The sequence below is a fragment of the Neomonachus schauinslandi genome, chromosome 15 (genome assembly GCF_002201575.2).
Source record: "Neomonachus schauinslandi chromosome 15, ASM220157v2, whole genome shotgun sequence".
Classification (NCBI taxonomy): domain Eukaryota; kingdom Metazoa; phylum Chordata; class Mammalia; order Carnivora; family Phocidae; genus Neomonachus; species Neomonachus schauinslandi.
The window spans coordinates 3,959,750-3,980,232 of NC_058417.1; the positions used below are offsets into that span (position 1 = coordinate 3,959,750).

The 20,483-nt window shown below is 44.4% G+C and overlaps 2 protein-coding genes across 5 annotated transcripts in view; one reads left to right on the plus strand and one right to left on the minus strand.

Annotated features, from left to right (window-relative positions):
• The window catches only part of STX8 (syntaxin 8), a 248,449-nt gene extending 238,976 nt beyond the window's left edge, over window positions 1-9,473 (minus strand). For 2 of the 3 annotated variants that reach the window (XM_021694546.2, XM_021694547.1), the window contains exons 1-2: window positions 9,414-9,447; window positions 3,168-3,267 (exon numbers count right to left, since the gene is read on the minus strand). In XM_021694546.2, the coding sequence (XP_021550221.1) occupies window positions 3,168-3,267; window positions 9,414-9,430 (117 nt within the window). In that variant the 5' untranslated portion in view covers window positions 9,431-9,447. Of the gene's footprint in view, window positions 1-3,167; window positions 3,268-9,413 lie in introns of all 3 variants that reach the window. The other variant, XM_021694545.1, reaches the window with a different exon arrangement.
• A 750-nt stretch (window positions 9,474-10,223) lies between these two features.
• The window catches only part of CFAP52 (cilia and flagella associated protein 52), a 41,439-nt gene continuing 31,179 nt past the window's right edge, over window positions 10,224-20,483 (plus strand). The window contains exons 1-3 of one of the 2 annotated variants that reach the window (XM_021694800.1): window positions 10,224-10,293; window positions 17,361-17,560; window positions 18,005-18,141. In XM_021694800.1, the coding sequence (XP_021550475.1) occupies window positions 10,224-10,293; window positions 17,361-17,560; window positions 18,005-18,141 (407 nt within the window). The remainder of the gene's footprint in view (window positions 10,294-17,360; window positions 17,561-18,004; window positions 18,142-20,483) is intronic. The other variant, XM_021694801.1, reaches the window with a different exon arrangement.

The following is a 20,483-nucleotide window of genomic DNA, read 5'->3' on the forward strand; positions in this document are numbered from 1 at the left end:
ATTGCAGCATTTTTCATAACAGCAAAATAGTAGAAACAATCCAAACACCCATCTTTATAGACAGGTTAAACGGACATGACACATCTGTGCAATAGAGTATTATGTAGCCCTAAAGAAGAACAGCAAAGATCTCAGTGAATTAATATGGAGGGATCACTACAATGTAGTATTAAATAAAAAGAGCAAGATACAAAAGAGTATCTTTTTGTGTAAAAGGAAGAGAAATGAGAACACATACACATATACACAGATGCTTATTTCTGCAAAAAGTTAACACAGGAAGAATAAACCAAAATTAATGAAAATGGTTACATATAAAAAGTATTAAAAATTAATATAATAAACCCGCAATTATATGGTCAATTAATCTCTGACAAAGCAGGAAAGAATATCCAATGGGAAAGAACAGTCTCTTCAACAAATGGTGTTGGGAAAGGTGTGGAATGGTGTTGGACAGCAACATGCAGGGGGAAACTGGGCCACTCTCTTACATCACACACAAAAATAAACTCATGTGGATTAAAGACTTAAATATGAGGCCTGAAACCATAAAAATCCTGGAAGAGAGCACAGGCAGTAAAAATTGGCCGTAGCAATGTTTTTCTTTTTTGTTGTTGTTGTTTTTTTTAAAGATTTATTTATTTAATTGTCAGAGAGGGAACACAAGCATGGAAAGCAGCAGAGGGAGAGGGAGAAGCAGGCTCCCCGCTGAGCAGGGAGCCCGATGCGGAGCTCGATCCCAGGACCCCGAGATCATGACCTGAGCCGAAGGCAGACGTTTAACAACGGAGCCACCCGGGTGCCCCGCAACGTTTTTCTAGATATGTCTCCTAAGGCAAGGCAAATAAAAGCAAAAATATACTATTGGGACCACATCAAAACAAAAAGCTTCGAACAGCAAAGGAAACAATCAACAAAACAAAGAGGCAATCTACTGAATGGGAAAAGATATTTGCAAAGGACATATCTGATAAAGGGTTAGTATCCAAAATATATAAAGAACTGATACAATTCAACACCCCCAAAACAAATAATCCAATTAAAAATGGACAGAAGACATGAACGGACATTTCTCCAAAGAAGACATACAGATGGCCAACAGACACATGAAAAGATGCTCAACATGGGCGCCTGGGTGGCTCAGTTGGTTAAGCGACTGCCTTCAGCTCAGGTCATGATCCTGGAGTCCCGGGATCGAGTCCCACGTCGGGCTCCCTGCTCAGCAGGGAGTCTGCTTCTCCCTCTAACCCTCTTCCCTCTCGCGCTCTCTCTCATTCTCTCTCACTCGAATAAATAAATAAAATCTTTTAAAAAAAAGAAAAAAGAAAAGATGCTCAACATGACTCATCATCAGGGAAATGCAAATCAAAACTACAAGATATCACCTCACACATGTCAGCATGGTTAAAATCAACAATACAAGAAACAACAAGTGTTGGTGAGGATGTGGAGAAAAAGGAACCTTCGTGCACCACTGGTGGGAATGCAAACTGATGCGATCACTGTGGACAACAGTATGGAGGGCCCTCAAAAAGTTAAAAATAAAACTGCCCAATGATCCAGTAATCACCCTACTGGTTCTGAGAATTCACCCTTATAAGACACCTCCACAAATATAAGGAGGGAAAAAGCATAAAGGTATTTATTGCAGCATTTTTCATAACAGCAAAATAGTAGAAACAATCCAAACAGCCATCCTACCAAAGAATACAAAAACATGAATTCAAAGGGGTACACACATCCCAATGTTTATAGCAGCATTATTTACAACAGCCAAGCTATGGAGGCAGCCCAAGTGTCCATTGATAGATAAATGGATAAAGATGTGGTATATAGATACAATGGAATATTACTCAGCCATCAAAAAGAACGAAATCTTGCCATTTGCAACATGGATGGAGCTAGAGAGTATAATGCTAACCGAGATAAGTCAGAGAAAGACAAATACCATATGATTTCACTCATAGGTGGAATCTGAGGAAAAAAACAAAGGAACAAAGGGAAAACAAAAAAGAGAGACGGATGAAGAAACAGATTCAACTACAGAGAACAAACTGGTGGTTATCACAGGGCAGGTGGGTGGGGGGATAGGGGAAATACGTGATGGGGATTAAAGAGTTAAGTACAAAAAAAATGAATATAAACAGATGCAAAGGATAGCATAAAACACAGAAAAAAAGAATCTATCCTAATTACTTTAGAACAGAATAACCTCGGTATTATTAGTGGGATATTAGTTTTAAAAAGTTGAAAAAAAAAGACAAATTCAAACTTAGTGTTTGTGGTGGTACCTGTGTAGGAATTCTGAAACTGTTTTCTGTAAACTATAAAATAGTTTTGGGCAAACTATAAAATAGAAGTGGGCAAAAAGATATTATTGTTTTTGGAAACCAAAGTTCTGACTGCTGGAAAAGAAAAATACGAATTTAGAATGGAGAAGGTTAGAAACTCATGGTGTTAGACTTGAAGGTGCTAGCATGAACTCATGAGCGTCTAAAAAATATATTTCCTAGGGGCGCCTGGGTGGCTCAGTTGGTTAAGCGACTTCCTTTGGCTCAGGTCATGATCCTGGAGTCCCGGGATCGAGTCCCGCGTCGGGCTCCCTGCTCAGCAGGGAGTCTGCCTCTCTCTCTGACCCTCCCCCCTCTCATGCTCTCTATCTCATTCTCTCTCTCAAATAAATAAATAAAATCTTTAAAAAAAATAAAAATAAAAAAAATAATAAAAATAAAAAATATATTTCCTAGTCAAATCCTGCCACTGTTTTTGTACAGCCTGTAAGCTATTTACGTTTTTGCATGTAAAATGTAAAAAAGGCTATTATCCTTTTGGCAAGAATAGATCCTCCAAGAGGTGAAGACGTCACCTCTTGTCCTGCAAAGCCTGGGAGATTTACTGTCTGGGGTTTGAACTAGATTATGAAATTGTTAGAAACTTTTAAGGTGAAGTAGGAGAATTAAACAGGTGTCATGCTTCATTTAGTCTCAGTTATAATGATTAACTAATTGGTTGTAATGTCAATTCTACACGTGTAAGTTTGGAGGTCATTACACACATACACACACATACACACACATACACACACACACGGAGCCTCAGCAGGAGGGTTTTCAGAACCTCCAAGCTCAAAGAAATCATTCCAAGGACTAATTTCCTCCTGGTCTTACCCTGATTGTATTTTCACCATTTCTTTCATACTGATTTTGCTGTTGGATTTTCTCGGCAATCTCTTGCGCAATCTGGCAGGTAGAATCATATGTGGAGAACCTGCATCGAAGTCGTAAAGGGAGAAGAATGTTAAGGTTCTTTAAAAGATGATTTCCGCATTATCTGAGCTTCATTTTTTTTTTTTTTTTTAATTCTAGCCGCAGATTCAAACAGAAGGGGAGGGTAGTAATAGTGACAGTCATAGGGACATGTGTTGCTATTACAGTAAATAACGATGAGCTGGGCTCTATCTTGAATGCTTCATTTGTAATAATTCACTTAATCCACACAAAAACAACAGGAGATGCGTCCCATTACCATCTCCACCTTACAAGGGAGAAAATCAGGCACAAAGAGGTAGAGCGACTTGCCCAAGAGGTACCACCAGCCGCAAACCAAGGCTGTCCGGCCCTGAGCCTCTGCTCCTAACCGCTCCGCCATTCTGCCCATGGTCAGGTGTTTGAATTCATTCACTTCTAGAACAAATTCAGCAAACATTTATGGAGGGCCTCCTTTGTACTGAGCACTGTTCTGGGCCCTGCAGAACAGAGCAGTGAACAAAATGGACAAAGCCCCTGCTCAAGGAGCTTAGCGAAGGGAGAAAGGCATAAGATAGAAAAATATGGAGTAGTCAAGTGCTAAGAAGAAAAATAAAGCAGGATAAAAGAACAAGAGAGGGCGCCTGGGTGGCTCAGTTGGTTAAGCGACTGCCTTAGGCTCAGGTCATGATCCTGGAGTCCCGGGATCGAGTCCCACATCGGGCTCCCTGCTCAGCGGGGGGTCTGCTTCTCCCTCTGACCCTCTTCCCTCTCGTGCTCTCTGTCTCTCATGCTCTCTCTCAAATAAATAAATAAAATCTTTAAAAAAAAAAAAAAAAAAGAACAAGAGAGTGACAGGCAAGGTGAGGAAGGCAGCCAGGCAGGGGAAGAGCTTTACAAAACAGGGACAGCAAGTACTGTTTATCCTACAACTAAATGTTCTAGGGACATGGGACACACACCCTCCTGATAGCTAAGCTTACAAGAACTCTCAGAACATTTGCTGAGTTTCTATTTGGCATTCAAAGCGTTGGAGGCTTTGAAAAATTCACAGTGAATTCACAATCGTCTCTTATTTTGTCCTTTTGTGACAGCCTTACTCTCTATTCGTTTCACAGAGACGAGCTAAGTGCGCACACACACTGCATCTCTCCTACCAGGTAGTCTGCTTGATACGACCAACGTATTTCCCAGGACTGTCCCAGTACCAAATACTGAAAACTGCTGCTTCACCTAATGCCCCAATTTCTGCTTGAAAAAAGTAAACGATCCATTTCTTAAAATCTTTGAACTCCCACACGTTACTCCTACACTGAGGGAACTTGGCAAATGTGTTTTTCAGTGATGGGAAAAACAATCTCCAACTGCTTCCCCTGGCGATCTTACTACAGTAATTGCAGCAATGGGTAACAGCTGAGTACCTGTTCCGGGCCAGGTCCCGGGCTAAGAGTGTTACATTCTGAACGTCACATCCCATGAGGTAGGATCTTTAACAACTCCCCTCTGTATGCCAAAGTAGCATCATGCATATATACGTGTGTAAGTGTGTGTGTGTTCACATATACAGAAAAAGAGCAGGTGATACAACACATAATTAAGAATATAGGAGGGCAGGGCGCCTGGGTGGCTCAGTTGGTTAAGCGACTGCCTTCGGCTCAGGTCATGATCCTGGAGTCCCGGGATCGAGTCCCACGTCGGGCTCCCTGCTCAGCAGGGAGTCTGCTTCTCTCTCTGACCCTCCCCCCTCTTACGCTCTCTCTCATTCTCTCTCTCAAATAAATAAATAAAATCTAAAAAAAAAAAAAGAATATAGGAGGGAAGGGGCGCCTGGGTGGCTCAGGCAGTTAAGCGTCTGACTCTTGATTTCAGCTCAGGTCATGATCTCAGGGTCGTGAGATCGAGCCCCGGGTCAGCCTCTGCACTGAGCGTGGAGCCTGCTTGAGAGTCTCTCTCTCCCTCTGCCCCTCTCCCCGACCAAAAAAAAAGAAAATAGGAGGCAAGCTGGTAAGGAAACTGGGTCCTGGCCCCTCTTTGCCACATTTCCCCTTTTCCCCTCCATACTGTCCTCTCTGAAAAGAGGAGCTTAGGTCTGGCTCTGTAGTCCCAGACCATACCAATGAAGATCAATAATAAGTTACGACACAGCTCCTGCAAAACATCGAATCTGAAAGTGAGAGGAATAACTGGCGGCCGAGGACACTCAGACTTGACCGGGCTGGGCCAAGAGGGTACATCCTGCGCTGAACCGCAAGGTTGAAGCAGGAGGGAGGGGCACATCCTAGACTTGGCAAAAGGCACAAGGAGCAAGCAAGGGTGAAAGGAAGGAAATGGAAAGACACGTGCCTGGTGCATTCGGCTGCGCGGCCCTGGGTGGGAGGATACGGCATCAGAGGGTACAGATGCGTGGAAGCTAGTTTCTGCAGAGCCTCGAACACCAGGATAATCAGGTGAGACTTTTGAAAGAGGGCTTCAGAGCTGTAGGGGACCCTTTCACACATCGAGTGAGCCCTTGAAGAGGTTCTGTGAAATGCAGAAGGCCAAAATCCCAGATGTTTTGCTCCCACTCCTCACGTTCCCACGTTAGCCCTGGAGAGCGGTGGTTCTAAAACTTTGCTGGCGTTGGGATCACCAGGGGAATCTTGAAACAACAACATCGCAGCTAAGTCCTGGGCCCCAGCCCCACGCATTCTGTTTAAACTGGAATGGGGTTTGACCTGGACGCGAGGGCTTGTGAAAACTCCCCCAGGTCTTCCGATGCGTACCCAAGTTTGAGAACCACGGGCCTAGAGGTCATGGGCAGCCTCATCACGGTTATCAAGCACCTTAGTGCCTACACCACTAGTTTAGGAACGTGAACTCGTTTACACAAATGGCTGGGAACGAGAGGGGGTTGGCGCGAGACCAGAAAGCTTCTCCAGCTCTCCAGTTCTATAACTGGTCACCAGGATCTACTGTGTGTCTGCAAGGCACAGGGCTAAAAGGATGAGGCCACAGCATTAACAGATGGCATAAAAGAGATGCCAGAGGCATTTAAGAGAAAAACCAAAGACTTCATAATCTGATAGGAGGAGTGAAGAAAAAGGGGATGATTGGAGTTTTCAGGCCTGAGTGACTCAGAGGATGGTGATGCCCCGGCAGAGACCAACGAGCCACAAAGGGGAGCAAAGAGGAAGTTCCCAGACTATGAACTGAGCCCCTGTTCTACCACAAAAACACTGAATGTACAACAGTTAAATTCATACATGTATGGGATTTACTTAAAAAAAAAAATCTCAGGGAAAAAAGACGTGGAGGGCAGAGATGGTACCAGTATGGCAGAATATTGGTAATTACAGGAACTGGGTGAGGAGTATAAAGGGGTTCATTATACTAGTCCACTTTGTATATATTTTACCTTCCGTAACAGTTTTTAGAATAGACCCAAAAAAGGACCAACCAGAATATAAAACTGTTAGGGTCTGTTTAACCGTAATTTTTCCAGAAATGATGTATCATCAACAAATACATTGCCCCAGCAGTAAAGTTAATTAACTTTAGCAATGAACCAGTTAAGAGGCAGTAATCACTTGCTACTTCTATTAAAAAGTGAGCTTGTCACTTGCTTTGATATGCCATTAAAGCAGTCATTGCTATATTCCATTTTTGTTATTGTTATGTTCAATTAGCCAAAATATATTCCATTATATCACTCAGGAGTAAAGCATCATTGACATATGATTTTTCAAGAGCACAAAGGCAAAGCTGTATGTCATCAAGTCTGTTTTTATAGGTTTTTTTCAAAGTCCCGTTCCATACTCCCTTCTGCCCTCTTCATGAGCAACCTACTTTGCAAGGTACCCGATGCCAACACAGTGGAGTTCCCTCACTGTTTCACCATCAACAGTCAGATGAGAAAGCCATTGGGTCAAACTACTTGAGAGTAACAGGAAACATGATGTGCTCTCAGCATAAACTGGGGAAGAGGCTTGGGGTCCAATGATCGCTTCCACCAATCTAAATGGATAACCATCTCTGAGCTTTATTTCCCACCTTATGTGTAAAGTGAGGGGGTTAGCTCCCAGGAGGTGGACGGCAATTTAGCAATACGTATCAAGGGCCTTAAAAATGTTCATATCCTTCAATCTAACAGTCCCACTTCCAGAAAGCAAGTGGACGAAATAAGGAATGGAACAAAGGGGCAGTCTTTGCAATAGTTAAACAAAAACAAACTCTGACATTACAAAGAGGGAAATAAGTAAATAAATTACGGTTATTCATACAATGCACTATTACGCACCATAAAAAAATCATGTTTTCAGTAAATATTTAATGACATGGAGAAATGTTCCTTGCTTTGTAAAACATGCAGGTTTCCCTCACTATCCAAAAATAGTCTTCCTATAAAACCTCTCCTAAGCTGGGTGCCTGGGTAGCTCAGTTGGTTAAGCGACTGCCTTCGGCTCAGGTCATGATCCGGGAGTCCAGGGATCCAGTCCCACGTCGGGCTCCCTGCTCAGTGGGGAGTCTGCTTCTCCCTCTGACCTCCTCCCTCTCATGCTCTCTGTCTCTCATTCTCTCTCTCACAAATAAAGTCTTAAAACAAAACAAAACAAAACAAAAAAACTCTCCTAAGCCAAAATGGAGTAAAGCAAAGGGGCCAATTACCATAAATATATATGGAAAATTTTTTGAGCTTTCCTAGACCCCCAAAAATAACCTCTCTTGGGCTTTTCTGATACCTTAGGGCCCATCTTCCTAACAGATACACAAAATAAACCAAGATAAAGCCCAGATGCTCACAGACAAAGCTATGACAGCTTGATGCTGAGATGCTGAGTGTAATTCCCAGGGAAGGAGCTTGGGGCGGGGGTCACTCTCGCTGACTGGGGGTGCAATGTCTCTATGACAGCTTGCTGCAAAACAAACGCTGAATGCTATTTTTGCTTTCCCCATTTTTTTCAAAAGCAAAAATCCTCTTCTGATTTCTTTTGGTTAGCAAAAACAGGTACTAAGGTAAGTCTTTCAATAAAAGCAAAGGGGCATAATGTGAAGTCTCAAGAAGCGGAGATACTTGTACATATAATATATATATGTGTATACATACATGTATATATGCATATTATATAAACTCATGTTTTCATTTTAAAATCAATAACGGCTATTATTCCAAATGATAGAGTTGAAGATGTGGGGGTTTTTTTTTCTCTGCAAATATTCAGTATTTTCTAAATTTTCTATCAGAGTGTATACAAGTGTTAAAATTAGGTGGAAAAAAATTAGAGTTAAATCAAGTGAGCCATTGGCGCAGGTAACCTAGATCCAAAGTAGTGCTAACTTTGATCCTGCAACCCATTCTCCTAATAGTCACACTGCCTACAATTTAAACAATTATAAATTAAACCAGAAATATTAACAAGAACTTTATAGAGCTAGAATATGCTTTTAATCATTAAACAAACAAACAAAAACTCCAGTCCGACATGCCGTAGTAATATGTTCCTTAGGATCAGACCTTGTGTCTTTTCATCATTCAGTCCTTAAGACTTCATTGTTGAAGGAACGACCCTTATCAGCTCCTTTTTTTTTTTTTTTTTTTTACTGCAGAGTTGCTGCAGTAGAAACGGCCTTCAAGATACTGACTCAGGTAAGGGTTAAATGCCTTATAAACAAATGCGTAATTTCCCTCCCTGATTCCTCTAAGTTTTTTGAAGGGCCCACAGCACCCTAGTGCGAACTGCTTACTAACTGGCGGGTGACCGTGGGTTCTGAACCTCGGTTTCTCCGCCTGGGAAGTAAGAGAGGGGAGGTCACCAGATGGACCCCAAAAGGTGACTTGAACTTCACTTTCCCGGGAGTCCAAGGAAGCCCGCACCAGCCAGCTCCGCAGCCAGGACGGGCGGGATATCCCCGCGGCCAGGTGCAGCCGAGAAGGGCTAAAGGCATGTGTCCGGGATTCGGTACTAGCCCCCGGCTCCCCGGAGTCCACCCGGTCCCCCTCCCGGGCCACCCTTGCGAGCACCGAGGGCGGCGGGACGCGGCGCGGTCCCCCTGGGCGCGGGAAGGGGCCTCGCTGCCCCGCCCCTCATCCTGAAGGGCTTCCCCGGCCCCAGAGCCCGGCTACCGCCGGCTCCCCGGAAGCCCGGCCTCCCCCGCGGACCCTCGGCGCGGCCGCCCTCACCCGGGGCTCACCAGGGGTCCGGGGCCATCGTGCAGTCTCCGCCCGCCGTCGGACACTTCCTGCTCGCGGCAGCTGACTACGGCGGCCCGCGCGGCTCATACCCCGCGGTTCGGCCCGGGCGCGACCGGAACCCGGAGTTTGCCAGCGGAGCGTGCACGGGGGGCCTCAAAAGGATGATCAAGAAAGGGAAGCGGCCCCCAGGGAACATTAGGTTGGAGCAATCTAACCTAATCTGCTCCCACCGAGGGACGCGAACAGCCGGGCGCAATTAAAATAAAATGGTTGGAACTAACATCTAAGCATTTTTCCCGGGAAGGTGGGAGCATCTCAAGACCTCCAGCAGCTACCTGAAATTTCATCGTGCTTTAAACAAAAAACAAAAGCAAAACTGGACTGTGGGCATAGTTGCCCAACTGTATAAATTTACCCAAACTCCCTTAGAGTGAATTTTATATGTAAAGTGATAGCTCAATAAAGCTTAAAAATTCTTTTCAATCCTACTTCAAACAAGGGACCCAAAGAAGTGGCCATTATATATTATCTTATAGCATCCTTCCTTAAATGACACTCCGTGCTTGATTCTATGGTTAGGAGAAAAAGTCACAGACGTGGAGGGAAAGCGTGCACTCAGCGCCCCTAAATTTCCAGGGAAATAGGAAAGAAAGGAAGCCCTATTCCTTTTGCAGAGGGAACTCGGGGCGAGGCAGCCGGGAGTCCGCGCGAGCGTGGGTCTGGTGCGCATGCGCACGTCCGTTACCATACCGACCAGAAGACGCTGCGTCGCTGGAGGCCCAGAGGCGGGAGAGCCCAGTCTCCTGAGGATGGAGAACCAAATTTCGCTCAAAGCCGAGGTGGCCGAGCTGGAGCTTGAGGCCGTGATCGGCTTCAACGGTGAGGCCTCGAGCGTGTCTGGGCTGGGCGGTTCGCAAGCGCTGGGGACGAGTAGTGCAAACAGGGACCGTGGGACACCGGGTGCACCTGGAAGGCAGCGCGGGATACTGGCCGGGGCCGAGCTCCCTCCTGCCCCAAAGCCCTGGCGAGTCACTTCGTCGCTCCAAGTCTCAGGGACTAGGATGGTTTCGCAGCACCTAAAAGGGACAAGGGCCTCCTCCCCGGGCGCGAGGATGAGTAGGGTGGCCGTAACCCTTCTCCCCCTGGTCAGCTCTGCCTTGGCCCTACGCCCCAGCGCAGCGCCCGAAGCTGCCCGCCCCTCGGTAACCGCGGGATTTTGCGAAGTCCGGGTCGGCGCCTGGGACCAAGAAACTCCTAGAATCCCAGCTGATGTGCTATGAGAAAGGGCTGGGGACCGAATGTGGGGGTGAGCAGCCGCTTTAGGGGGGATGGTCTTGTGCCCTAACCCAAGAACTCGTAATGGTGAAGATTTCAGACCCCGATAAAAGGCGGAAAGGACGCCAGGGGGAGCTGGAGGGGAGAGATGCTCCGCATCTGGGGATGCCTGCTGGTTCAGCTCACATCTTCTTTATGACTGCCTGTTATTTTGAACATTAAGGGGGGGGAAGTGCTCTTTGATGTTGTGTGTGAAGGATGGAAACAAGCAATGCGTTACATTTTAGAAAAGCAAACTTTTTTTTTTTAAGCGCGTTGTGTTGCCTGAAAGTTTTAACATTGTAGTAATGCAGACGCAGAACAAAAGACTAAAGTTTTAGGCCCATTCTGGGACTTGGATCTCGACTCTTCGTTTTAGTTTAATAGTTTCTGATAGAAAGTGGGTGCTTAGTGCACCTGAGAAGTCGGCCGGTGACAAGGTCATTGGTAAAGCGCGAGAGTGACCTCCGAGTGCAGGGGGTCACACCAGTGACCAGTGCAGAGCTTCACACACAGAGCTCTGGGACTGAGTTCATGCTGTTCTGTCGAGCTCTAAGAGTAAATACACGGTCCCTTATATTCCAGTACCTCCCATGGCCATGACCGAGTATAGCTTTCACATGGAAACAAATTAGAAGCCAATGCAAAGCCCCTTTTTCTCATTTTGACACTAGAACTCCTTGCAGAGTTACATTACAGTTTTGTGATTTTTTAACTTGAGGGTGTAAATGTGTAATGGCACTTGACTATTCTAGGTATTGTGTTTTGACAGGAATTTATTATTTAAGCAAACCAAATATAGTTGCACTGATTATGAAAACATTTTATAAAGCTATAGTTATTAAGAATTTGGTATTAGCGCAAGAATAGCCGCATTTATCAATTGACTGGAGTCCATAAGCCCATGATTATCCTATCATGCAAAGAGTTTCTAAACTGAAAACAGCAACAATGAAACAATAGATCAAGGGTCTGCAGTCTATAGCCTGTTGGCCAAATCTGGCCCTCTGCTGGGATTTTAAATGAAGTTTTTTTGGAGCCCAGCCATGTGCATTTGTTGATGGATTGCCATGGCTGCTTTTACCCTACAGTAGCATACTTGAGTAACTGTGGTCCCTAAGGCCTAAAATATTTACTGTCTGGCCCTTTATAGAAAATATTTGCTGACCCCTGAAACAGATAAAGAAATATAAATGGCTACTAGCTCAAAATGCTAAAAACAAAAAACAAACAAACAAAAATCCCTTTTTTAACAATGACTCTTTTTTCTCAGACTGGTAAAGCTACACATAGGGATAATAGTAGGGTGAGAATAACAAATGGCTCTCAATTACTATTGTCAGAAGAATAAATTTTACAACCTTTTTGAAAGAGGTTTTATAGTACCCATTATGATTTTTAATGAGGGTAATCTTTGGGCCTCTAAGACTTGAATCACTTACTCAAGTTTCCAAAAAAGTATGTACTATGGGATTCACTATGGTATTGTGTGTCATAGCCCAAATACCAGAGGAAACCCAACTGACCATTGGTAAGAAATTGGTTTAAAAACGGTTGTAGTCCAGCAATGTTCTGGAACTAGACAGAGGTGGTGGTTGTAGACAGTGTGAATGTACTAACTACCACTGGATTGTCCACTTCAAAATGGTTTATGTTATGTGAATTTCATCCCAGTAAATTATTTTTAAAATTATAGTCCTTTTGGGGCGCCTGGGTAGCTCAGTTGGTTGGGCGACTGCCTTCGGCTCAGGTCATGATCCTGGAGTCCTGGGATCGTGCATCGGGCTCCCTGCTCGGCAGGGAGTCTGCTTCTCCCTCTGACCCTCCCCCCTCTCATGTGCTCTCTCTCTCTCATTCTCTCTGTCTCAAATAAATAAATAAAATCTTTAAAAAAATAAAAATAAAAATAAAAAAATAAAATTATAGTCCTTTTGTACAACAAAATACTGCATAACCCTTAAGAAAAATGAGATAGATCTGTAGGGGAAGGGGCGCCTGGGTGGCTCAGTCAGTTAAGCGTCTGCCTTCAGCTCAGGTCATGATCCTGGGGTCCTGGGATCAAGCCCCGCGTTGGGCTCCCTGCTCAGTGGAGAGCCTGCTTCTCCCTCTCCATCTCCCCGCTGCTCTGCCTACTTGTGCTCTCTCTCTCTCTGTCAAATAAATAAATAAAATCTTTAAAAAAAAAAAAGATCTATAGGGGAAGAACGAAGAAAGATGTCCAAGATAAATTAAGTGTAAAATGCAACTTGCCCAAGAGTATGCATGGTATGAGCCTATTATAGTTTAAGTGTGTGTGTGTGTGTGTGTGTGTGTGTGTGTGTGTGTTAGAGACAGAGAGGTAGGGAGAAGTGGGGCTGAGTATATATGGAAAAAAGAGGGAAATGTATTCATTCTGGGGGACATGTGTGATATCCTTTTATTTGAGGAGAATCCCAAAACAGGCAAGGGGCTGGGAGTTGTTCTGCCTTTGCTCGGGTCTTAAAAGGGGCAAATGCTTCCTCTCCTAACTCTTTGGCAGCCAGTTCAGAGACAGGTGACATCATGGGCTCAGCCGGAGGGAAGTTCCGACCCAAAGCTTCCCCCCTTCAGGAGGAGTGCAGCATAAGAGCAGAGCCCAGTGGGAATGAGAATTCCTTAGTTCATGTCACCTGGTCTAGCCCACCTACTGGTCCCGCCTCTTTTTCAAGTGTGATTTCCCATACTTCCTACCAGTTCTGTGAGCTGTTTGTATTCCATCCACGAAATTATTTTTCCTCTTAAGTTCTGCCAGAAATGACCTTTCTTGTTTGCAACCAGGAACCCTAATTACTAAACACGAAGAAAATAAATCTGAAGAAATACATATCTGCTTATTAACAATGGTTTACTCTGGGCAGGGGGTATTATAGGGCTCTTTTATTTTTATCATAAAATACTTCAACAGAAATTTAGAATGCCACAATAAATACCGAGTATTGCACGCAGAATTAGCAAATTTTGACACTTTTTCTTTTTTTTTTTTTAAGATTTTATTTATTTATTTGACAGAGACACAGTGAAAGAGGAAACACAAGCAGGGGGAGTGGGAGAGGGAGAAGCAGGCTTCCCGCTGAGCAGGGAGCAGGGAGCCGGATGCGGGGCTCGATCCCAGGACCCTGGGATCATGACCTGAGCCGAAGGCAGACACTTAACGACTGAGCCACCCAGGCGCCCCTTGACAGTTTTTCTAATCTGAATTAATTTTTTAAGGAAAAAAATACACATTTTAAGTCCTCTCTCCTGACACACAATCCTATCCTTTCTCCCTCTCTAGAGACAACCACTAGCCTGAAGTTAATGTGTACTCTTTCTAGCTATGTTTTTAAATTTTACTGTACATGTAAAATATCAGATATGCTATATATAAACAATTTATAGTACAAAGTTGCATATTTCTATATTTTCTAGAAATATCATCCTGGACACATTCTGAAGCCTGCTTTTCTTTTCTTTAAATATTTTATTTATTTGTTTATTTGACAGAGAGCATAAGCAGGGACCTGCAGGCAGAGGGACAGGGAGAAACAGGCTCCCCACAGAGTAGGGAGCCCGATGGGTGGCTCGATGTAGGGCTCCATCCCAGGACCCTGGGATCATGACCTCAGCCGAAGGCAGACGCTTAACTGACTGAGCCACCCAGGTGCCCCTGAAGCCTGCTTTTTTTCACCCAGCATTTGTGCAATCTACTCATGTTGATTAATTTATTTTACCTCCGCTACTCCCTGTGTAAATAGGCCAGCATTAGTTATCTATTGTTGAGGGTCTTTGAGTTTATTTGCAACTTTCTGCTAATACAAACAGTGAACACCTTTGTAGTGGCCCATGGGCACCCTTGCAAGTATTTCTCTAGATTATATACCGAAGAGTGGAATAGCTAGGTCCGAGTGTGTGTGCATATTCAGCCATACTGAATACGGGTGTATTGTTTTACAAAAAACAATTCCACTAATGTACCTTCCCACAACGCAATGTGTGAGTGTTCCCTTTTGATCCACATCACCACTAATGCTTGCTATTATCAGCCTTTTTATTTTATTATTTATTTATTTATTTGACTGAAAGAGAGAGCACAAGCAGGGGGAGCTGTGGGCAGAGGGAGAGAAGCGGACTCCACAGGGCACCCCCCCCCACCCCCACGTGGGGCTTGATCCCAGGACCCTGGGATCATGACCTGAGCCGCCACTTAACCAACTGAGCCACCCAGATGCCCCATATTATCAGCCTTTTTAATTTTAGCCATTATGGTGGAGATGAAATGGTATCTCCTTTGGGATGTAATTTGCATTTCCCTGATACTTGCAAAGTTGCCTATCTTTTCATATGTTTATTAGCTTTTGAGTCCCCCCCCCCATTAATTGCCTGTTCCCATCCTTGGCATATCTTTCTGTTGAAGCAGGTTGTGTCTTGTTTGTTCGCTATAGCTCTTTGTATATTCTGGATGGGATACCCGTCTGTCATGGACATTGCGGGTATCTTCAACTGGTTTCAGTTTTTCTTTTCATCTTGTCAAGTGTCATTAAAAAATTTAAATTGTTAACATAACTGGATGAATATATTGGCCTTTTCTGTTAGGATTTGCTCTTTTTGTGGCATGTTGAAGAAGTCATTTCCTACAACTTGTGTACATGTTAAGTCTTGTTTGTTGCAGTTAGGTCCTTGATCTACCTGAAATGTGTTGTCTATGGATGGTGTGAAGTTGGATCTAATTTTACTTTTTCCATATGGATAGCCGTATGATTGCTTGTAAGGTAACTGCAACTGAATAAATATACGAATAGATCACTCCCAAAGACACAAATCTTAGTCTTTAGAGAATCTACTGCATGAAAAAGGAATGATCTCAAAGCAAGAGAAATCATTTATTCAATAAATATATTTGGCAATTTGAGCAAAAAAAAAAAATCTGTTTAGCTACTGGAATCCCATTATGCACCAAAATAAATTCTAGAGGGAATTAAATGTAAAAGATGAATTCATTAAAAGACCAGAAGACGATATTAATAAATATTTATGACTCTTTTGATGGAGTAGGAAATAGCCATAGAACAATTTTAAAATACCCAGGAATAAATGTACTAAGAAATGTGTGAGATCTTTATGAGGAAAAACTGAAAATGCCGCTGGAAACCCTGAAGGGAGACTTCATGGAAAAACACATCCTGCTTTTAGAAAGGAGATCGAATGTATTATTATAAAAGTTATTTTTCCTTAATCTTCACATTGAATACCACTCCACTTGAAATGATTTTTAACTAATCAACCTGACTTTACAGTTTATATTGTAAAATAGTATCAAGCACAAATGATGTGGTTTTGGAATATAGGTGAGGTTCAGTGGGGTGGAGTCCAGAGCGGATGACTAAAGATCTTGAGCCATCTTTGGTGCAAAATGGTGGTTTATTAAAGCGCAGGGACAGGACCCATGGGCAGAAAGAGCTGCTGCCCCAAGGTTGTGAGGGGTGGCTGATGGTATACTATAGGGTTGGGGGAGGTAAGGAAAAGGGAGGTTTCAAAAGAACTTTCATATGCTAAAGAGGACCGACCTACAAGATACCAACAAGATACCAGAGACCTTGCCATTGTCAAGTTAAGGTTGTTTTTCCCCTCTAGCAAGGCATTAACATTAAGATAGTTGGGAGCTTCCTGGAAGAATGTCACACATGTCCCACCCAGGAGTGGGGGGTGAGGGGAGGTTGTAGGGTGTCAGCTTATGCTTTGTCTTCAGCCAGGCTTCTGCTCCCTCATCACAACCCCAAAAATTCTGACCCAAAGTTGAGTGATAAGGAAGGACTTCTGTCTATGTAATATTAAAACATTTAACAAAGGTTTGTAATTCTCGAGATGGTTCTTGGCAAATACCTGGAGGATGGTGGGGGGGGGGGGGCTCACAGTGGGAAGGCCAGGCTTTTTTAGGGTGCCTGGTGGTGCCTTAGAAACAAATTATCTTTACCAAACTTCTTTTTTTTTTTTAAGATTTTATTCATTTATTTGAGAGAGAGAGAAAGAGTTCACGAGGATGCAGGGAGGGGCACAGGGAGAGGGAGAAGCAGACTCCCCAGGAGCAGGGAGCCTGCTGTGGGACTCGATCCGAGGACCCTGGGATCATGACCTGAGCTGAATGCAGACGCTTAACCGACTGAGCCACCCAGGCGTCCCTTTACCAAACTTCTGCCCCAGGCAGTGAATTCACAGTGCCCGTGCCTCTGCACTCACCAAGACAGGCTGCTCTCCTATTTCCAGCACTGAGAAAATCCTGCTTCTCAGCATTGCGAACTTGGCCCTGGGGCCTTGCTATCCAGCAGTGAGGTTGCTGGACCAGCATCGGCATCTCTTGAGAGCTTGTCAGAAATGCAGAATCTCAGCCCCTCTCCAGACGTCAGATCCGAATCTGCATTTTAACCAGATCCCCTGGTGATTTTATACACTTTAGAGTCTGAGAAGTGATCCACTAGGCTGACCTTGTCGGTGGAATAAAATTACATACATTACCCCCCCCCCACACACACACACAATACACTTATTTTAGTTGAAATCAGGTTTATTCCAAAAGTGCTCTTTTGTGTCCAATTTTTTTCTTATTTATTTATTTTTCTAATGATTACTCTGTCTTTCAGGACATGTGCCCTCTGGCCTGAAATGCCATCCTGACCAGGAGCATCTGATTTACCCTCTGGGCTGCACAATCCTGATTCAGGCGATAAACACACAGGAACAGAATTTCCTGCACGGTCACGGCAACAATGTCTCCTGTGTGACCATCTCCAAGAGTGGGGCTTACATAGCCTCCGGACAGGTCACGTTCATGGGCTTCAAGGTGAGTGTGCTGAAAATAGCTCCCTGTAAATCAGTAGAGAGGTACCCCCCCCCCCCCCGAAAACCCCCTCCCTTCCAGCTCAGCTCTGTGCGGGCACATGTCCTTTCCCTCCCTCTTCTTCCTCTTGCCTCCTCTTTGAGCTCATCTTCATTCCTCTGGCTGGGAGTAAAGTATTTTGGTGTTCACACCAGACCCTGCAGCTTGAGGACTGATAATGCTCAGGAACCAAAAGTCCCTGCTTAATTTATTTATTTTTATTTATTTATTTTTTTAGTCCCTGCTTAATTTAAAACTCTTGCCAGTTTCTTGTGGTTGTGTGTGTAAGACATGATCTAATTTCCAGAAAAAGTGTGATTACTGATTATTTCTCACCAAGATGGGGAGCTCTCCCCTCGGACTCTTCTGAAGCCGGTCTGTGATCTGACAGTGTATTCTTGCTCCCAGGCAGACATCATTTTGTGGGATTATAAGAAAAGGGAGCTGATTGCCCGACTGTCACTTCACAAGGGCAAAATTGAAGCGCTGGCCTTTTCACCAAATGATTTGTACTTGGTATCACTCGGAGGCCCAGATGACGGAAGGTAATGAACTCAGCACGTTTATTTCTAGGTATGTCATGCACCCTCTCCCCCCGCACCCACCCACCCCCGCTGGACATTTTCTGTTGGCCTGTCCCTATTCAGCTGTGCGTCATGTGAAAAGCCCATGGGGAAAATACCGTAGGGCCACAGATCTCCACCTTTGATGCACATCGCAACCCACTGGGGAGCTTTATTTATTTATTTATTTTTATTTATTCATTTGAAGGAGAGACAGGGACAAAGAGAGCACAAGCAGGGGGAGGGGGAGAGGCAGAGGGAGAGGGAGAAGCAGACTCCCCGCTGAGCAGGGAGTGGGGGGTGCTCAATCCCAGGACCTGGAGATCATGACCTGAGCCAAAGGCAGAAGCTTAACCATCTGAGCCACCCAGGCGCCCCATGGGGAGCTTTAGATACCTGGCTCCACCTTCAGAGAGCTGGATTTGATGAGCCTGGGCTTTAGGCAGCCCCAACACTTACCAGGTGATTCCAATGTGCAGCTGAATTTGAGCACCTTTGCTGTAAAAGAAAGATGACATCATCATCATCATCATCACCATCATCATCAATGACCACAGCTAATTTGGGGGCGGCGGGGGAGGGGGCACTTACTGTGTGACAGGTGTGTATTGAACACCTTAGCTGTGTTATCTCCTTAACTTGGGGTCGGAGCTACTGGGGCTGTGTGACAGGTGAGGGACGAGCACCACCAACCGGTAAGTAGCAGAGCTGGGAGAGCCACCCTGGCAATGTGACTCCAAAGGTGGCATTTTTAACCTGCCTCGCCCAAGACACGGTCTTTGCCCCCACTGAGGAACTCAAGAGTCCAGTGTAGGAGGCAGAGAATACAGACACATGAGATTAGGGGGGAGAAGATGTAAAAGCATTGTGTTAGAAAGAGCAATCAACGAGGTACATAGTCCCACGTGAATGCTAAAGGGGCATAATCTGTAGAAGAAAAACAGGAACGTCCCAGGTTTGTTTCGGATTTAATACTTCGGTGCACTCTTACAGATAGTTTCTTATTCAAGCTTTGCGGGTCTATTACAAAGGAAATTTACCTTTTTAAAAAAATATATTTTATTTATTTATTTGAGAGAGCGCACAAGTGTGGGGAGGAAGAGGGAGAAGCAGGCTCCCCGCTGAGCAGGGAACCCAACGCGGAACTCGATTCCAGGACCCCCGAGATCATGACCTGAGCCAAAGGCAGATGCTTCACTGACTGAGCCACCCAGGCGCCACAAAGGAAATTTACATTTGTGTGCAGTTATATCTTGACAGTTCTCTTACTAGATAGCAAATCAGCAGAATTTTCATGAGACTCCTCTTTTGAGGCTTATTCCCCCCATCCTGTAAGTATGCTCACTTTCCCTGGGCCGTCCCCATTTGACGGTTTTTCATAAGACACGTATCCAGAAATCAACCATTACCAGTCTCAGCTCAACTTAAAGTGGCTGTTCTCCATCCTGGGTGCACGCTGGAATCCTCTGAGGACATTTTGGAACAACTGAGGCCTGGATCCCACCCCCAGAGATTCTTTAGAGCTTGGCAATCAGGCCACCCCCAGCCCAGCCCCTACCAGAGAGATGCCCGGAAGATGAATAGTCACAGTGGGGGCAAGGAGGGTGGGGTTCTGTCCACTGGTTTCAGACAGGGGTCAGCCCTGAACTTGTGCAAGGGCCCGTTGGACCCAAACCACCAGGCTTCTCCACAGATGAGGAGGAACAGAAAGGATGCCAGGAACTGCACTGGACATTCTGCAGTTTGTATATGCATATATATTTTTTTAAAATATTTTGTAACCTGCTTACGGAACTATTTTGCATTAATGTTATGCTATCAATGTAATGGAACCTGCTTTTTGGTTTGGGGGGGTGTTTTGCATTTTCATTTTAAATTTTATTTATTTATTTTTTTTTTTTAAAGATTTTATTTATTTATTTGACAGAGAGCATGAGAGGGAGGAAGTCAGAGGGAGAAGCAGACTCCCTGCCGAGCAGGGAGCCCGATGCGGGACTCGATCCCGGGACTCCAGGATCATGACCTGAGCCGAAGGCAGTCGCTTAACCAACTGAGCCACCCAGGCGCCCTAAATTTTATTTCTTAAAAATATTTTTTTCAAGCATAATGAACAGGGTTATATTCGTTTCAGGTGCACAATATAATGATTCAACAATTCTATACATTGTTGGGCACTTGGGCTGCCTCCAGATCTGGGCTATTGTAAATAATGCTGCAGTAAACACAGGGGTGCATATATCTATTTGAATTAGTGTTTTCATTTTCTTTGGGTAAATACCCAGGAATAGAATTACTGGATCATAGGGTAATTCTTTTTTTTTTTT